The 20636-nt window shown below is 42.3% G+C and overlaps 1 protein-coding gene across 2 annotated transcripts in view; it reads left to right on the forward strand.

Moving 5' to 3' along the window:
• DHX35 (DEAH-box helicase 35) overlaps nt 1-11704 on the forward strand; it is a 66458-nt gene extending 54754 nt beyond the window's left edge. Inside the window, exons 16-22 of one of the 2 annotated variants that reach the window (XM_077459124.1) lie at nt 47-141; nt 2483-2560; nt 4443-4572; nt 7230-7311; nt 8586-8657; nt 9114-9225; nt 10978-11704. In XM_077459124.1, the coding sequence (XP_077315250.1) occupies nt 47-141; nt 2483-2560; nt 4443-4572; nt 7230-7311; nt 8586-8657; nt 9114-9225; nt 10978-11022 (614 nt within the window). In that variant the 3' untranslated portion in view covers nt 11023-11704. Of the gene's footprint in view, nt 1-46; nt 142-2482; nt 2561-4442; nt 4573-7229; nt 7312-8585; nt 8658-9113; nt 9226-10977 lie in introns of those variants that run through there. The other variant, XR_013263494.1, reaches the window with a different exon arrangement.
• Nucleotides 11705-20636: the final 8932 nt, after the last annotated feature.

A 20636-nucleotide genomic window follows, 5' to 3' on the forward strand; every position in this document is an offset into this window, starting at 1 on the left:
TAAAAAAAAAAAAAAAAGTAAAACTATACATTTCATTTCTTTTAAGGCAATTTTGGATGCTCAGCTGAAATTTTAAGTATTGCAGCTATGATGCAAATTCAGAATGTCTTTGCTGTTCCTCCAAACCAGAAATCACAAGCGGTGAGTAAACTTTGTTATGAAATTTTATAATTGGAAGTCTAGTTGTCAAAGTTCAAAAACACAGGCAAAGAAGTTAATTTATTGTGCTTTTTTTATATCTTCATATGTAGAAAAGTGTCATTTTCAGTGCCTGCAAATTCGTAGTTTGGAGACAGGATGAGTTTGACAGTTACAAGACGTAGAAAGCATGGCGCAACTTTAAACTTGAACTCTACCCAAAGCTTTTCATTTCTTTTGGAGAGATGAATAGTTTGTTCTCTTCTAAACATAATTGCTGTCTATTGAGATTTCCCCCCCCTTTTTTTTAAACCCGTTCTGCCACCAGGATCACTGTGCTGAGGGTTGAAAGGGTTAAAAGGAGGGTTACAGGGTGCACTAGTATAAAGATTTTAGGTAGGGTAATAGAACATAGGCACTTCTGGATCCTGCATCAGTGTGAGTGGAGCCTTGGATTCCAAGAGTGTGGGCTGGAGGTGTAGAAACTAATAACACTGCCACCCAAGCAGCTCTTTTAAGAGTGGAAGCAACTCTGGCTGGCAAAGAGAGATTTGGAGAAGGCACTCCTAAGTGCAGTATTAAGCAGTTTATTAGACGATAAAATACAATTATGAGATGTAGGTGTATAATAGGCTCATCTGACAATCGGGAACTGAGACCAGGTTCTTCCCCCTTTGGCTCTGAGCCCCCTAGCCGACCTGCAGCAGTGGAAGAGATGAACCATTGCGAGGAGAATTTGTTGTTCTGGGGTTGCGGCGGAATGCACGCCACGGTCATGGAATGCACAGACCGGAAGTGACGTCAGGATGTGGTCGGTTACACATTTCAGAACATGCGCACAACGCTCCTTCCTCAGACCAAAAACCTTGGTCTGAGGAAGGAGCATTGTGTGCATGTTCTGAATTGTGTAACTGCCCACATCCTGACATCAGAGATCCGTTCATCCATCTCTCCCAGCAGCAGTGTGAGAGATGGATGAACCAATGGATGGATGGATGGATGAACCAACAGGAAGAGAATTTGTTGTTCTGGAACACGCGCCACGCTCGTGGACCACACAGACCGGAAGTGATGTCAAGATGTGGGCAGTTGCGCAATTTGGAGCATCCGCACAATGCTCCTTCCTTAGACCAAGATTTTTGGTCTGAGGAAGGAGCGTTGTGCGCATGCTCCGAAATGCGTAACCGACCACATCCTGGCGTCACTTTCGGTCTGTGTGGTGTGAGTTCCACTGCTACCCCCGGATGAAAGATCCTCCTATTGGTTCATACATCTCTCCCACCGGCATTGGCTAGGGAACTCTGAGCCACAGGGGCAGGAACCTGGTCTTGGTTTGTGATTGTCAGATGAGCCCTACACAAATATATCTTGTAAGTGTATTTTATTGTGTTGGTCTAATAAACTGTTTATTACCACACTTAGAAGCACCTTCTCCACCTCTCTCTTTATAGGTGGGGGAAAAGGAAGTGTAAGGTTTATTGGGAGCTTTAGTTTTAGAGTTGCATGGAGTGCTAGTGTCGGGGTTACTGGGAGTGCTAGTGTCGGGGTTACTGGGAGTGCTAGTGTCGGGGTTACTGGGAGTGCCAGTGTTGGGGGGGGGGGGGTTACTGGGAGTGCCAGTGTTGGGGGGGGGGGGGGGGGGGTTACTGGCTGGGAGTGCCAGTGTTAAAGTTACAGGAAAAATCGGTGTTGGTCATCCAGGGAGGGTTAGGGTTACTTGGAAGGTTAATGTGAGGGTTGCAGGAAGGCTGATTGCGTGGGTTAACAGGGCAGATTAGTATAGGTTACTAGAAAGGTTAGTATTGATGATAAGGTTGCAGGAAGGGTTAAGTACAGGAAAGAAGTAAAGGGCTCCTATGGGTTGGGGATCTGTGCCCACTGAAAACGGATTACTATTTCTTAGCCTAATGTGGCAAACAAGCTTCCTGGTCCCTCTCTATTTACTGTTTCCTGTTTTACTGTTGTGGATCATCTGGTAGGTTGCTAATGACACCAACATTATGTTGGCCCCCAGTTTTTCCCCATGGAAATATATAGATTATTCACTCAAAAGGGAAATGGCAAGGAGTTGAAGCCAGAGCCAATCCCTAGCAGTCACAGTAGGACCAGATATAGGGGGTGAACTCCACACTAAGAGTATATACTACAGTAATGCACAGGAAGACATTTTACAATGAAAATGATATGGCATTTCTGAAAATTGAAAAGAACAGGAAAAAGATTACCATTGGCTTTTTATAAATATCTTGACAGGACGGATAGTATGACATGTGCAAAAAGTATACATTTTGGAATGTATAAGTAGGACCTGTTTTTTTTTTTTCTTTAATATGTTTGTTAACAGATAAGGGAACATCGGAAATTTGCTGTAGAAGAGGGGGATCATCTAACCATGTTAAATGTGTATGAGGCCTTTATCAAGGTAGGAACTGTTTTTTTTTTTTTTTTTTTTTTTTGCATCTTTTCTCCATAACATACATTTATAATATACTGTGAGATCTATATATATATATTTGGACACAGGCAATTTTTTTTTTCAGGTATTTGCCAAAACATATTTAATCTATACAATATCTCACAAATACGAATACACCCCCTCACATTTTTGTAAATATTTTATTATATCTTTTTATGACACTTTGCTACAATGTAGTGAGTGTACAGCTTGTATAACAGTGTAAATTTGCTGTCCCCTCAAAATAACTCAACACACAGCCATTAATGTCTAAACCGCTGGTAATAAAAGTGAGTACACCCCTAAGTAAAAATCTCCAAATTGGGCTCAATTAGCCATTTTCCCTCCCCGGTGTCATGTGACTCGTTATTGTTACAAGGTCTCAGGTGTGAATGGAGAGCAGGTGTGTTAAATTTGGTGTTATCGCTCTAACTCATACTGGTCACTGGAAGTTCAACATGGCACCTCATGGCAAAGAACTCTCTGAGGAGCTGAAAAAAAGAATTGTTGCTCTACATAAAGATGGCCTAGGCTATAAGAGGATTGCCAAGACCCTGAAACTGAGCTGCAGCATGGTGGCCGAGACCATACAGCAGTATAACAGGACAGGTTCCACTCAGGCCTCACCATGGTCGACCAAAGAAGTTGAGTGCATGTGCTCAATGTCATATCCAGAGGTTGTCTTTGGGAAATAGACATATCAGTGCTGCCAGCATTGCTGCAGAGGTTGAAGAGGTGGGGGGGTCAGCCTGTCAGTGCTCAGATCATACGCTGCACACTGCATCAAATTGGTCTGCATGGCTGTCTTCCCAGTAGGAAGCTTCTTCTAAAGATGATGCAAAAGAAAGCCCAAAAACAGTTTGCTGAAGACAACCAGACTAAGGACATGGATTACTGGAACCATGTCTTGTGGTCTGATAAGACCAAGATAAACTTATTTGGTTCAGATGGTGTGAAGCGTGTGTGGCGGCAACCAGGTGAGGGGTACAAAGACAAGTGTGTCTTGCCTACAGTCAACCATGGTGGTGGGAGTGTCATAATCTGGGGCTGCATGAGTGCTGCTGGCACTGGGGAGCTACAGTTCATTGAGGGAACCATGAATGCCAACATGTACTGTGACATTATGAAGCAGAGCATGATCCCCTCCCTTCGGAGTCTGTGCCACAAAGCAGTATTCCAACATAACCCCAAACACACCTCCAAGATGACCACTGCTTTGCTAAAGAAGATGAGGTTAAAGGTGATGACTGGCCAAGCATGTCTCCAGAGCTAAACCCTATTGAGCATCTGTGGGGCATCCTCAAATGGAAGGTGGAGGAGAGTAAAGTCTCTAACATCCACCAGCTCTGTGATGTCATCATGGAGGAGGGGAAGAGGACTCCAGTGGTAACCTGTGAAGCTCTGGTGAACTCCATGCCCAAGAGGGTTAAGGCAGTGCTGGAAAATGATGGTGGCCACACAAAATATTGACACTTTGGGCCCAATTTGGACATTTTCACTTAGGGGTGTACTCACTTTTGTTGCCAGTGGTTTAGACAATAATGGCTGTGTGTCGAGTTATTTTGAGGGGACAGCAAATTTACACTAATACAAGCTGTACACTCACTACTTTACATTGTAGCAAAGTGATATTTCTTCAGTGCCGCCACATGAAAACATATAATAAAATATTTATAAAAATGTGAGGGGTGTACTCACTTTTGTGAGATACTATATATTCAAAGGCTGTAAGAGGCCACCCTGAAAATTGTGTTCACAGAAAGGGAGCCTTTATAGTGTGGGTGTTCTCCCATTCGTATGGATATCTTTATTCTAATTTTGTGTCAATTAACGGTTTCTGCCTTTTTAGTTTAACAAGAGCTCACAGTGGTGTCAGCAACACTTCCTGAACTACAAGGGGCTTCTGAGAGCGGTCACAGTGCGGGAACAGCTGAAGAAAATGCTCGGCAAGTTCAGAGTACCCAAAACTTCCAGTGAAGGTGAGACAGAGAGGGGACTGGGAGCTCAACCACTGGTGATAGCTGTACAAGAAATACATTCTCAGCACCTTCTGGCCTTAATTAACCTGGCTCTTAGACGGACGCAAAATCTTTACCATCACACTAATCTAAGCCCTAAAACTTAATCTAAACCCTAAATTAAAGCTGACGTTTAAACTAATTCTAAAGGTAATATATTACATTTATGTTTTCCGGTTTATTATTGCATTAAAGCGGTAGTAAACCCGCAAATTTTTTTTTTTAAACCTGCAAAGCAAAAGGCATAATGAGCTAGTATGCACAGCATACTAGCTCATTATGAAATACTTACCTTAGAACGAGGCCCCGACATCTGGCCCGATCCACGCCGAGGGAGCTGACATGCGTCTCTTCCGGGTATCGCGGCTCCGGCGCTGTGAGTGGCCGGAGCCGCGATATCATCACTCCCGCGCATGCGCGCGGGAGATTTCAGTCCGGCCGGACGAGCGCTGCCGGATTTTCACGCCGAGAACCCCCTTGTGCGCATGCGCCGCTGCAGTCAGCGGCGCATACCGAGGGGAATATCTCCTAAACCGTACAGGTTTAGGAGATATTTTTTTTTACCTACAGGTAAGCCTTATTATAGGCTTTCCTGTAGGTAAAAGTTAAAAAATTGACCATACAACCACTTTAATTCCTAATACCAAATTAACTCCTTGTAACCCAACATTATTTACACAATGGCAAAAGTATCTGAAACTTTAACCAGTTTTTGCCCGGCTGTCATTTTGCTATAGACCGGGTGGGAACTGATTAAAGTTACTCCCGGATTGCGCCTCGTGCGGGGCCGTACTGCGGGGCAATCTGCCGCTGGCTTTGTCCATTGAAGACAGTCGATGACTGATCAGTGTACTGGCCCACTGCCCAGTACCATGTGATTGCTGTGACCAATTACAGCAGATCACATGGTAATTGTAAAGCATGGATGGCTTCCTTTCATGCCATCCATTGTGTGCAACTGTGGTCACAGTGACCACATGGTAGAGACAGGGATAACCACAGCAAAACAAACTGAATCGATTTCATTCAGTAAAATGCTTGCTTATAGCAATGTTAGAAAGTTGGTACCTCGTGCCAAAAAAATAACGTAAATTAACAGCTGCTCCCCCAGCCAAGGTAGGTGAATCTACTTTAGATAATAGTGAGTGAGATATAAGGGGGCACTCATAGGGTTCAATGTAATGTGCAATGGTGTTTTACGTATTCCTATAAAGCAATACTTCTATATTAATATTAAAGTGCAATGTGCCATAGTAAAATGGATACAATCTGTATACATAATGTGAACAAAATAGTAAGAAATCAATAAAAGGTTGATGGCAAAAATGTCCTAGCAAATATGACTCCTCTGTGCTGATTATCTTCTAAGTGGCATCATTAGCGAACAGTCCATCACCAACTGGAATTAATGCGCCCAATGTGCTCCATATGTGGGTTCTGCTTACCAGATAGAAGTGACCTCCTTAATTAAAAAGCAGGTCAAGTAATGCTTTTAGCAAGATAAACTTGCTGCAATGAAGGAGACTGTTGAGGCAAAAATCCCTCCTCTGCAAGACCATGGGTGGGGTATGTGATAAAAGACTAAAAGGGAAGCATTTCCTGATGATGTAGCCATACAAAACGTACATCAAGGCGCTCCTTGGTCACGCTACTTGCAGTCCCCTTGGTTGATCGTGCTGGACTGTGGAACGCACGCCAGCAATGACCCCACCCATGGTCTTGTGGAGGAGGGATTTTTGCCTCAACTGTCTCCTTCATTGCAGCAAGTTTATCTTGCTAAAAGCTTTACTTTTTACTGCTTTTTCATTAAAGAGGTCACCTCTATCTGGTAAGCAGAACCCATGTATGGAGCACATTGGGTGTATTAATTCCAGTTGGTGATGGACTGTTCACTAATGATGTCACTTAGAAGATAATTGGCACAGAAGAGTCATATTTGCTAGGAGTTTTTTGCTATCAACCTTTTATTAATTTCTCACTATTTTGTTCACAGTTATGTATATGGATTGTATCTCTTTTACTATGGCACATTGCACTTTAATATGAATATAGAAGTATTGCTTTATAGGAAGACATAAACACCATTGCACATTACATTGAACCCTATGAGAACCCCCTCACATCTCACTTGCTTATAGCAATGACATTTACTGCTATAAGCAATCATAATGTTTAAAAAATAAATTGTGTATATATATATATATATAATCTCCCGATCACTATGGTAACATTGTATTGCTATGTTCAGTGTGTTTAAAAAGAAAATAATATAATTAAAAATTTCAATAGTTTTTTCTTCTTTTCATACGGTAACCATTCTGTGTCCTTGATCATCGCCACACCAGATATATGATGATTGTGTATTGCATTGGTGACTGTGTGTGTGTTTAAAAAAAAAAATACAACTTTAAAAAACTCGCCATGGTCCCGGTATGGAAGTGGTTAAAACATGAGAGCCTATTGCACAGTGCATATGCCACCCATGGTTACCTGTCAGTAGTTATGCCTGATGAGTACTGTTGAGAGTTTCCTGTCTTTTTAATTTTTTTTTTTTTTTTTCACAAAAAAAGGTCTTGCACAACTGAATAATTCACATTAAATGTCCACTTTCTATTTAGGTGATCCGGATCCCATATTAAGATGTATAGTGTCTGGATTCTTTGCCAATGCTGCCAAGCTTCATTCCACAGGTGCCTACAGGTAACTGAATACATTCAATAAAATACACAAGCTCCACTAATGTTTATCCGCTTGAATATAATGTGCAGTCCATTTGCTGTATGTTTTACTTGTTTAAAGTGGAAGTAAACCCTTCTATCTTTTTCCTCCAAGGAAGCTGCCATCTTGGCCTCGGTTTGATCTTCAACTGCCATGAAGCTGCACATGTGATCAGTTATGATAGTAGTCATTGGATCGTTTGACAATTTGTTTGCGAGCGCAACCAATGTGACAGTTACATTCTCGTCACATGCCGGAAATGCAACGGTCTCTTCAAATGGTTAAATTGATGGGTTTACTTGCACTTTTTTTTTTCTCCTGGTCTTCTTTGCTGTTTGACAGTCTAGATTGCCCAGGATGACTTGACGTCCATGCATGTGTTCCAGCACAAAATCACACAGACGCTGTACACTGAAAATTTCTGAGAGGCCAGGAAGAAACATTTTATATCATCGAGTCAATGATCCTGGCCCCTTACCACATGATCAGTTGTCAGCCAACGACAGCTGATCACGTGATGTAAACAGAAGATCGTTAATCGATCACCAGCTTCTGTGTAAAGGACATCGGTCCCGAAGAGGAAGAGGCACAGACGCCTCATCTGTGCCCACCAGTGCCACCTGCCAGTGCCCACACAGTGTATATCAGTGCCAACTATCAATGCCTACCAGTGGTGCCAATCACTGCCAGCTATCAGTGCCACCTATCAGTGCCCACCAATGCCACCTCATCAGTGCCCATCAATGCAGCCTATCGGTGCCTGTCAGTGCAGCCTCATCAGCATACATTAGTGAAGGAGAAAAATGACCTGTTTGAAAAATTTATAACAAAATATAAAACTATTTTGTATTTTTTATTTTTTTTCCAAATTTCCGGTCTTTTTTTTTTTTTTATAAAAAAAAAAAGAAAAACCCAGAGGTGATCAAATACCACCAAAAGGAAGCTCTATTTATGGGAAAAAAATGATAAAAATCTCATTTGGCTACAGTGTTGTATGACTGCGCAATTGTCATTCAAAGAGTGATAATGCTGAAAGCTAAAAATTGGTCTGGGCAGGAGGGGGGTTTAAATGCCCAGTAAGCAAGTGGTTAACTACTGTTACTGAAATCTTGACCCTACTGTGAAATTTCAAATAACTTTTCAGGTTTGAATTACTGAAGTAAATCTTGATCTCAATTTGTAATTATCAGTAGAGACCACCATACATAGTGCTGTTCTCCAGATGGTCATCATATGTTGTTTGTTTTTTCCCTAAGGACAGTTCGAGATGGCCATGAGTTACATATACACCCATCTTCAGTACTATATGCAGAGAAGCCTCCAAACTGGTGAGTGGTTTGTATCATTCATTTAAGTCTACTTATGTATCATCAGGCTCATGTTTCTTTAGAAAATCCTAATACCACATAAAAGGACCAGACACCGTTGGTGAATTGTAGAGGGCTGACCCACTTACTAAGTAGACTGACTAATCAGTGACATGTTACTGGACAAGGATAGTATTCATGTCTGCATTAAAAATAAAAAACACTTGTATAAGATAAATGTGCTATTCTCTCTATATATACAGTTGGATTGTAAGAATTATGTCTTGTAAAGAATATTTAAATACAGACCAAATTTTTTAAAATGAAAGGTAGTTTGGATTTTTTTAAGATGAAGTTAAAAAAAAAAAGTATTTACATTTTTTTTTATTTTTTTTTTTATATATATACTGATGATCTTTGCCAGGTGAGGTATCTGCATAGAGAAAGGTGATGCTCATATTCTTCTTTCTCCTACAGGGTGCTGTTTAGTGAGGTTGTCCAAACCAACAAGTACTACATGCGGGATGTGACAGCTGTTGAATCTGCATGGCTGTTGGAGCTAGCGCCACATTTTTACCAGCAGGGAACGGTATGTCTTAGCACACCTAATTTTTTTAACTGCTGTGTGTGATCATATCCAGTGCTATCCTAAATGAAAATATGGCTTGGCGATAAACAGAAAACCAAAAATACCATGACGTTAGCCCTGCAGCCTGCACCACGACATCGGCCTATGACATAAGCATAGCAACAAGCACCATGACATTGATTCTCTAGGGCAGGGATATGCAATTAGCGGACCTCCAGCTGTTGCAGAACTACAAATCCCATGAGGCATAGCAAGACTCTGACAGCCACAAGCATTACAGCCAGAGGCATGATGGGACTTGTAGTTTTGCAACAGCTGGTGGTCCGCTAATTGCAGATCCCTGCTCTAGGGCATGGCATGACATCACCTTCCATCAATACTCTGGCATCACCCTTTAAGTCTATACCATGACATTGGCCCACCAGGCTAATACCAATGGCATCAACACTCCAGCACATACCATGACTTCGGCCTTCCAGCCCATACGCCTGGTGCAGCTGGCTGGTATCATGGTGGGTGGGGAATACAAATGTCCTTTGTACATGAAATGAACTTATGCTTTGCCTCCCTGCTGCATATACTTGCCAAGCAATTCATTTGCCCTGTGTAAGTTCCAAGTCAATCGGGTATCTCTGAAGTTGGTCTTCCCACAATGCTAAGTTATCATTGAACTTGGAGGGCATATTTCGCTTGGGAGAGATCAGAATTTCACTACAGGAAATTCTGGGAAATGTTTGACAATGTTTTATTTCTGTCTGTGCCTTCCTGTCCCAATGAAAACTGCACCCCCATTGCTTGTAAGGGCATCACAGGAATAGGAAGTAAGGATGCACTGATGTCGGTGCTAATAACAAGCATTTGTGCGCATATCGGTACTCTTCCAAAAGCTCCCAATACCGAAACCGATACTTTGCAGCGCGATTTGTGTCTGAATCGCATGCAATTTCCCCCCACTGGTCGTGTGTGTGTAGAAAGGTATTAAAGCGCCCTCTGGTGGGCAGTTTAAAAAATGTTAGGACTCACAGAACATATGTAGCCACATGCAAAATGGTCTACATAGGCATCCTGGTCCATCGATGGTAGCAAATTAGGGCCGCTGAAGGAGATGTAGAGGCAGTCCACCCCCAACTTGACATCACTTCCGCCCTATATTCACAGGTACCCGGAACTACTCCTATGGCCCTGTGCGTACCTCCAGTGGCCCTGATTTGCTATCATTGGCGGACCGGGACACCTATGTTGATTGTAGATTATTTTGCATGTGGCCAAACATCTAACCTTTTCTTTAAACTGCCCACTAGGTGGTGCTTTAATCCCTTTCTATACACACACACGCAGTCGGGGAAATCTCATGCAATTCTTTGCAGTGCGTTCTGTGCCAATTTTATTGGGGTATTTACGCAAATCGCACCTGAAAGTATCAGTACATGTACTTGCTGATTTAAAAAGAAGCATCGGTGCAACCCTAATAGGGGGTGAAGGAGAATCTCCTCAAAGTGATCACAGACGAAAGTAAAAACTTGACAGAGATGTTAACTCTCCTCAACTCAATCTGAAGCTAAAATGAAGGGTAAGAATTCGACTTCAAACATCACTTCAGTACAGTAAATCCTAGAATGGAGAACCTTGACTGTAATAGTTTACAGGTTTAAAATTCATACAAAACTGTTGCGTTTAGCTGCATGCTACGAGACCTGTGAATTTAGCTGTGGTGCACTTGTATATCTCACTGAAATTCTCTTCTTTGGACAGCATCTATCTCGATCTTCCAAACGGGCCAAGATGGACAATTTATGAGCCTCGCCACATTTGTATGTAAGCTGTTGGAGAGAGAAATCCATCCAAAACCTCACCAACATTTCTACGTCTGACCTCAACAACCGCAGAGATTCACCTGCTCCTCTCTGGTGAGGACCAAGTTCTGGAACCTCTCAATGTCCAGCGGGATGGCTTCATAGCCTGGCGTTTTTGCATTCTCACATGTATGAGCCTGGGATCACGTCTGTCTGTGCCACTCCGCACAAGTCTCACTTAGGCACATCGTACATTGGTATATATGTGTATAAGAAATCCTTTTTTTATTTTTTTAAGTTGTAAATGATGGATGTGAATGAACAGAAGTGGAGAAATGGTAAGAGGATGCCATGCCTTTTTCACCTGAGTGCTGTGTTTGAGCCTTCCCGGCACCAAATAACTAGCCTTGTTACATATGTATCATGCGCATATTTGAACCCTTAACCTGATCTGCTGAAAGTGCCTCATTTCAAGCAGGTTCATATGTAGATGGCTTAAGCCCTGTTCTGCCCTGCCCGGTGCACATTGATATGACACAGAAATCAACTTTCTATTCCACCTGTGACACAGAGCTGAAAAACGCTTAGAAGAGTAACACAGATCTGCGTGGCTGTCCCTTATCACAAAACCATTTTTGCTTGTAAATATCTGTACATGTTCATAATAAACCACAGAGTACCTCACATATGCTGTTGTCTTCCTTTCTTTTTTGGTTTGTCTTATACTGGTCTTAAAGCTGCTTTAACTACTTCAGCTCTGGAAGATTTTCCCCCCTTCATGATCAGGCCATTTGTTGCTATTCAGCACTGCGCTACTTTAACTGGCAATTGTGCGGTCATTCAACACTGTAAGCAAACAAAATTTGTATAAACTTTCCCCCGCAAACAGAGCTTTCTTTTGGTGGTATTTGATCACTACTGGGTTTTACATTTTTTTTTTGCACTATATACGAAATAAATAGCAAACATTTTGAAAAGAAAAACAATATTTTTTACTTTCTGTTATAAAGCATATCCATTAAAAAAAAATGTAATTACATTTCTTCATACATTAGGGCAAAAATTTATTCTGCTTCTGTAGTGTCTTCAAACTATGACATATATACTGAAACTTATTTATTTATGATGATAAGGGACTATATACAAGATTTTAGTAATGAAAACGGTATCATTAGCAGTAATCCGCATGGATTCATGAAGAATCATTTTTGCCAAACCAATCTTCTATGAAGAGGTGAGCTGCCATCTAGATAAAGGAAGCCCCGTAGATGTGGTGTATCTGGATTTTGCAAAAGCATTTGACACTGTTCCCCGTAAAGGTTTACTGTACGAAGTAAGGTCCGTTGGCATGGCCCGTAGGGTGAGTACATGGATTGAAAATTTGCTATAAGGGAGATTTCAGAGGGCAGAGATAAATGGGGAGTACTCGGAATGGTCAGGGGTGGAAAGTGGGGTCCAACCGGGGTTCTTTCCTGGGACCAATCCTATTTTTAAATTTATTCATACATGACCTGGGGTATGGGGTGATTTGAATTGTATTTAGCTAAGCAGAGTAATAACTTCTCCGCAGGACAACTACATAGCAAATTAAAATAATGCAAAAATATGCAATCTACTCACGGGGGTCTGGGGGTCCTAGTATATGATAGGCTCAGCAATAGCATGCAATGCCAAGCTGCTGCTAACAAAGCAAACAGAATATTGGCATTATAAAGGCGATTAACTCCAGAGATAAAACGATAATTCTCCCGCTCTACAAAACTCTGGTCCGGCCTCACCTGGAGTATGCTGTCCAGTTCTGGGCACCAGTCCTCAGGAGGGATGTACTGTAAATGGAGCGTACAGAGAAGGGCAACAAAACGAATAAAGGGTCTGAAGGATGTTAGTTATGAGGAAAGGTTGCGAGCACTGAACTTATTCTCTCTGGAGAAGAGACGCTTAAGAGGTGATATGATTTCAATATACAAATTCCGTACTGGTGACCCCACAATAGGGATACAACTGTTTTTTTTTTTTTGTGATTTCTGCGGAAGGGAGTTTAAGAAGACACGTGGCCACTCATTAAAGTTAGAAGAAAAGAGGTTTAACCTTAAACTACTTAGAGGATTCTTTACTGTAGGAGCAGCAAAGATGTGGAATTCTCTTCCACAGGTGGTGGTGTCAGCGTGGGGCATCGATAGTTTCAAGAAACTATTAGATAAGCACCTGAACGACCACAACGTACACGGATATACAATCTAATACTGACATATAATCACACACATAGGTTGGACTTTTGTCTTTTTTCAACCTCACCTACTATGCAACTACAGTATGTAAACAATTGTTTTCCACATGCCCTTTGGTTTAGCTTGCATTACTCATTGCAAACACATGCACCTTATGTGAACGCACTCTAAGGCCCCTTTCACACAGGTATCCCAAACCAGTTTGCTTGTCTGTTTTTCAGAGGGACCCGATTGAAAGCTCCATGCAGCTTTATGGAAAGGTGAATGTGAATCGAATTTGTTTACACCTGAATCTTTCCAGATCTGGTAAAAAGAAACAGAACTTACAGCAGCCTTCAGCGCTATTTTAAACTTCTACAACAGCCTTATGCATATATGCGGCAACTTTATAGGCATCATTGTGTTGTTCTGGGGCATTCTCCATCAGCACACCCCAGTACTGTGACCAAACTCTCACCGAAAGTTCATGGTCAACTACAAATGATCAGGAGCCAGTAGGACGGGTTCCTGATTACACCATCAATGTGCAGCTAATCAAAGTGCCATCTGATTGAAAGCCCCTCCGATTGGCCTCATGCATCAAGGCCACTTAAAGTGCCAGAACTCAGCAGCAAAAAGTTACAGAACTATCATTTTTTTTTTCCACTGATCTGTCCCATGTGGAACAAAGTGCATGTAGTACTTCGTCCCATGTTGCTAGGTGCTTTGTAATCCTTGCTATAAGATCATGCTGGCCACCCCTCTTCCCCCTGTGGTTGTCTGACAACATAGCTAGAAAGGAGAGGGGCGCTTGCCTTGGCTCAGAGCAGTTTCCTGAGAAGTGGTGGCAAGAGAAATGCAGAGGGAGAGGGGACGTTGGTCCTTCTGCATTCCCCTTGCTGTCATTTGCATTCCCCTTGCTGTCATTTGTCTTGAAAAAGTGCTTGGAGTTGAGACAAGCAACTGGATATGGGGGTTGTGATAGAGTCACTGCTCAACTGATCTTTTTCCACCTAGCTCAGTCGAATTTTAAATTACATTATCAAGCAAGATGGTGCTTGCAGGGTCATCGATGGCTCAAATTTAGCCAATTCAACAGGAATTTGCAGCAATTTGATCCACCAATGACCAACCTTAAGGCCTGTACACACGATCTGACTTCTTGAAGACAAACATACAGATTAGCTGTTTTAAGGCAACATCAGACCGTGTGAATGCTCCATCGGACAAACTTTTTCGGTTTTCATCTGACTTTTGTTGGCTGTACAAACTTTTCGATAACATAAGGCTGGATTCACACCTATACAGTTTTAGTGCTTTTTGCATTTTGTAGATTTGCACTACAGTTTATTTAACATGGTTTCCTATAGAACACGTTCGGTAGTGCAAATCTGCAAAATGCAAAAAGCATTAAAAATGCATCGGTGTGATGGAGCAAAGTTCAATCGTGTGTACAGAAAACTATCGGACTTTACAAACACACATGCTCAAAACCAATGAAAAAGATCAGACAACAATACAGAAGTTGACCAAAGGTGGCGGTGAAGAGCAGAAAAACCACATGATTTGGTGAAAGTTGGCTGAAAAAGTCAGATCGCGTGTATGCATAACAAGTTCACGGGCAACGCCCTTTCTACAGAAATCCATGGGAAAGTTTGTATAAAGTCCGATCGTGTGTATGCGGCTTTAGATGTGCACCATTTGAAAGCAAGATTGCTACTGCTCAGTGTTAGCTGGTGTGATAAAACAAAAAAACAAAAAAAATCTCATCCTGAAATGTATTCCCTCCTTCTGGATTTGTAGAACACATGCACTGGTAATGGTACTAGGAGTAACGATCTTAAAACAGTGTGTTAGTTGTTGATTATGTTCTCTCGATCAAAACTTTTTCCTTTCCTTGTTTTGTGTCTGTGCATGAAACTTGCTAAGTAACATGCAAAAACTGTTGTTTGTTGCCTGCATCTTGCAAACACCTCCAGTGTAACAGCAGGAAGTATGTCTGCATATGTATTACAATGAGCCCAAAAAAATGCCGAGGCGTGATTAGATCAAGGGCGACGCGTGTGATTACAAGTGTAAATAAAGGCTGTTAATTTTCGTAACTTACTCAAAAGTAGTTATAAATATAACACTTTTTTTTTTTATATAATGTTTGCTGTGTTGTTGCCTTGGGGGTGGCAGTTTACACTGATAATACCATCCTGTTTCATGCCGAATGTGTGAGGGGAACATCCGAACCTGTATGTACAAAAAGCTAATAATCCCACCAGTGAAGTTCAATTCAAATGGACCATAACTAGCATGAAGAAAGGAAAACACAGATACATAATAGTATGGGCTTCTTTTCTGTGATGTTAGCTCAAGGGGTCAGTTACATATATAGTCAGTCTGGTTGAAAAAAGACACAAGGCCATCTAGTTCAAGCATTAAAAGGGGGAGACATTTTTTTACAATCCTATACACACACTTGATCCAGAGGAAGGCAAAAGCTGTTCTCTCCAGTGTCCCAGGGCCTGAATATACCCCATTTCTATTGTTGGTGTTATAGTGCTTGATGACCAACTGTGCCTTATGCCGCATACACACGATCGAATTGTCTGGCGTACTTAGTCCGACATACAATCCGGCGGATAGTCTGACGGACTTTCTACCGAACGGACTTGGCCACACACGGACACACAGTCCGCCGTACTAGCATACTGACAAACATATTGTCCGCTGAAACCCAAGTCTGACGGGAAGATTGGAGTGCAAAAATACTTTCTTAGTCCGCCGGACTTCACGCTGGAAAAGTCCGCTGAAGCCCACACACGATCGAATTGTCCGCTGAAATGCGTTTCGGCGGACTAAGTACGCCGGACAATCTGATCGTGTGTACGCGGCATTACAGGACATAAAGGTGATCACCCCAAACCATAGATATATTAAAGACCAAATGCAGAAAGGGACCTTGACCTATGCCCTCTCGCTTTATAGAGTTGTGTGAACACGGCCAGCATTTTGAGGGTGGGCAGGTAATGAGCAGCAAGTGGCTGGAGCTTCATGTCATTGGCCATGATGTGCATATCTGCCACAACTGTCAATGGGCTGATCCACTAACAAGAGCTCTGAGGAGGGTATGACATGGTGTGATGAGTATGGGGATGTATGGTGAGGTTTATTGATGTGTATAGTTGGGTGTGCTGATTGTATGGGGGTGCATGGTAAGGTAAGTTGCATGTAGCGGGGTGTATGGCGAGATGTGCTGGGTGCATGTAGGTAAAAGGTTGGCATGCTGAGTGTATCAAGGTACATGGTGAGCCATACGAAGTATATAGTAGTGCATGGTGTGGCATTCTGAGTTTGTTGGAGTACATGGTTGAGCTTGCTGTGTGTATTGAGCTATGTAACAAACCCTGCTGTGTGCATGGGGATGAAAGGTGGGGTGTACTAAGTGCATTGGGTTGTATGGTGTGGCATGCTAAATATATTAGGGTACATAGTGAAGCATGCTCAGTATATGAAGCTACATGGGAATTAATTGTGGGCTGTACTTACTGTATTGAGAGGCATGGTATTATATGCTGTCAATTGGGGTGCTTGGTGGTGCATGATGAGTGTATGGGGGTGCATAGTAGAGTATGCAGAGTGTAAAGGTGTGGATGATAGGGCATAAAGTGTATGGGGGTGCATGGTGTGGTAATCTGTGTGTATTAGGGTACATAAATGTTTGTGCTTTGTTTATAGGTGTGCTTGTTGTACAGGGGTGAGTGGTGTGGAATGTTTGATTTATCGGGGTGCATGCCGGGGTGTACTTTGTGTATGAAGGTCCATAGTGGAACGGGCTGAATGTATTTGGGTACATGGTGGGGCTTGCTGAGTGTATTGGGATGCACAGTGGTAAATAGTGATATATCCTGAGTGTATTCGGGAGCATGGTAGATGTGATGAGCGTATTGGGGTGATTAATTGGGTCTTATAGGGTATGGGGGTGAATAGTGGGGGTTTTCTCTCCCTACACAATGTTGTATGTAATATACTTCAGACTGTCCCATTTTGTACACTACAACACAGCCTATGTCAAAAGTTTGGGATCCGGAGCTTCCAAACCCTGAAATGGGTCACCTTCATGGAGGATGAGATGCTAAATGCCAGCTGCACAAACCCAAAGAAGAAGACTTGTTGCATTGTAAGAAAAGTCAAACACTTGTGACTTTAATCATCCAGGCAGCGTGAACCCGCCTGGCACTTCTGTTCTATTGGGTTTCACCCACAAGGATGGGCTCAATTGTAGAGGTGACCTATATTCCACAATTGGGCCCAGGCTTGTGGGTGAACCTCTTTGCAGGAGCTGGTCCTAGACATGGGCGCTCTGTTCATATTGTCCTTATGAATAAAGTTACCAGTGTTTGAATTTTCAACTAGTCTTTTCCTTTGGGTTTGTGTGGTCTCGTTCAGCTGAGAGCAGAAAAATTATGCCATTTTAGTTGTAACACCTGTGAATTGGGTGGCATTAGATTAAATTAGTGCCCAGTATGCTTGGTCTGTACATAGAGAGCCACAGTAGTGAGGACCCACAGTAAAAGAAAGGCCCTAATAGCAGGGAACAAACAGAGCTCACCTGACTCCACAAAGACAAAAATGTCAAGCAGTCTTTTGAAAGAGGAACATCATTAAGGATCGAAGTGCATTCATTTCACCATTTGCCACTTTTGTCTTTGTTACAAAGGTACTGTATAAATGGTTGGGAGTAGACAGTACATCATGGCTGATGTATGGGAAGGTACAACACCGATATCTAGAGTCTGTGCTTGAGGAGAACTACATATTTGGTTGTAGCATATACTGTACTGTATATATGGCTGCTGCGGGGGAAAAGTGCTGTAAAGGGTCAGTGGTTCTCCATGACCAGGGCATGGCATTCCTCTGACCAAGCCTTTAGCCAGCTCCAGATCCCCTAAGCTTTTACAGTGCCTCCCAGGTCTCATAGTGCCCCAACATTCCATCATGGACTTCAGTGCTCTTCAGCCTCCACAGCGCCCTTCCAACTTCCCAGAGCAGTCTTCAACCTCCCACAGTGCCCCCAAAGTTCCCAACCTCCTGGAGAGACCCCCAGCCCCTCCAGAGATCCCAGCCCCCATAGCCCACCCCTTCCAGAAAACTCATCCCTTACATGGCCACCAAGTCTGCTACAGAATCACAAATTCCCCCCTACAATGACATCCAGCCCCATACAGATCTTTCTAGCATTTTAAGGCATATTTTGAATTCCCATACTTTTATTGTGTGAGTGTGTGTATATATATATATATATATATATATATCATTTTTATTTTATTTTTTCTGTTGTGAAATGGAAGGTTCTGGAAGAATTTGCCAGGCCCCAGTTTTGGTAAGGCTGACAAACACTGGTAAAGATTACTGCTGTAAATGAGTGCTGTATATATGAGCTGTTGCAAGCACGGAGGAATGTACAGTATATGGCTGGAGGGTGCTAGATCAAGTCGAATTATTGCTAATCCTTAAAGTGGTTGTGAATGCACAAGGTTTGTTTAACTTCATGCAGTCTATGCATGAAGGTAGAAAACCTTCTTTGTGCAGCAGCCCTCCTAATACTGTACTTACCTGAGCCCCCTCTCGATCCAGCGAAGTCCACAAGTGCCTTACCTCTCTGGGGTCTCACACTCCTGATTGGCTTTAGGCTGTCATTCACAGCCAGTTAGACAATCGGGAGGAAACGGAGGGGCTCGGATCAGGAGAGCACTTTTTTTGGGTGCCTCCCTTGCTGTGGGGGCACCCAGCAGGTGGGAGGGGCCAGGAGCGCAGGCAGGGGGCCTAAGAAGAGGAGGATCAGGGCTGCTCTGTGCAAAACCACTGCACTGAGCAGGTAAGTATGATGTTTGTTATTAAAGTCTTGGTTTTTTTTTTAATATCAATTTACATCGTTAGGTTGAAAAAAAAGCACTGCTGAGTAACTAGGTTCACATTTCTGCTTTGCGGAAACACAAAATAACGCACTTTACTACAAAGCTCAAAAAATGTGCAGCCCTTTTGCAGATGAACGGTGGTGGCAGTAATACTTATTGGCATCGCCACGCATCTAGCTAACGTGCACAAAGTATCATGCATTTTGGTGCACTGTGATCTTTTTTAAAAGGACCATACACTTCTTTACACGTTATTCGTGTGTAGGGCAGCCAGTTGAAATGAATGGACTGCCCTAAATGCAATACATTAACATGTGCAAGCTCTGTTGCACCTGCATAGGTGTAAATGGACCCTACGTTTTGAAAAAGACATCAACTTAGAACAGTTCCAAGTTTCTGCCAGAAGGTGGCATTGTAACATCATATCACGGGTTTCTGTGTTTTCGCCAACTCTGTAAATGGTTCATCTACACTTTTAAAAAATAAGGGCAAGGATCTCGGAGAGAGTGGGGTCACACTTTTGCACCATGCCTTTTTAATAGTAGGCTTCTCGTTTTATGTATTTTTGTTGTGTCACGCTTTTAAAAAAATTATTAGAAGTGTAGCAGCTTACATTAAATGTATTTTTTCTTCCATTCACTACTTAGCGATAAGGGGAAAAAAAAAAAAAGATCTATGTCTGAAATTACTAAATAAATACTTCTGTTACAATTTTGTAGTCTGTCACAAAATGTGGTCATCTGGTCCCAGCTGTCCTTAAAGGGTAACTCCAGATCCGTGGGGGAAAGAAAAATAACAAAAAAAAATTAAAATAATCTATCATATACAACTGCTACACAAGTCATGCTGTAAATACCTTTCCTTTTGAATCTGCAGGTCTGTAATTTTCTGTAAAATTCTATGAAATATGGCAAGCTGGAGGTGTTACTTTGGTGTACAGAAATTTTAGGCATCCTCTGCAATAGAAATTTAATTTTTGGCGAGATAATCACCAAGTGTTAAAGTGGTAAATAATTAGGCTTACCTGTAGCTACCCAGGATATCTCCTAAGCCTGCATGGTTTAGGACAGGGATATGCAATTAGCGGACCTCCAGCTGTTGCAAAACTACAAGTCCCATCATGCCTCTGCCTCTGGGTGTCATGCTTGTGGCCGTCAGAGTTTGCTATGCCTCATGGGAATTGTAGTTTTGCAACAGCTGGAGGTCCGCTAAATGCATATCCCTGGTTTAGGAGATATCCGCTGTATTTGCATGTGCCAACGTCATCGGCAAATGCACACTGAAGTAAACTGAAGCAACGGCCAATCACAGCGCCAGAGCCGTAATACCCGGCAGTGATGTTGGCCTTCGGACTGGTGTACGGACACCGCAGCGAGGGCTTCGATCTCAAGTGAGTATTGCATATTGAGCTAGTATGCTATGCATAGTTGCTTATTATGCCTTTGTCTTGCAGGTATTAGTTAAAAAAAATGTAATTAAATAAAAAAAAAAAAAAGTGGGTTTAC

Source organism: Lithobates pipiens, unplaced genomic scaffold (assembly GCF_037356315.1).
Source record: "Lithobates pipiens isolate NorthernLeopardFrog02 unplaced genomic scaffold, aLitPip1_a1.2 Scaffold_28, whole genome shotgun sequence".
In the NCBI taxonomy this organism is placed as follows: domain Eukaryota; kingdom Metazoa; phylum Chordata; class Amphibia; order Anura; family Ranidae; genus Lithobates; species Lithobates pipiens.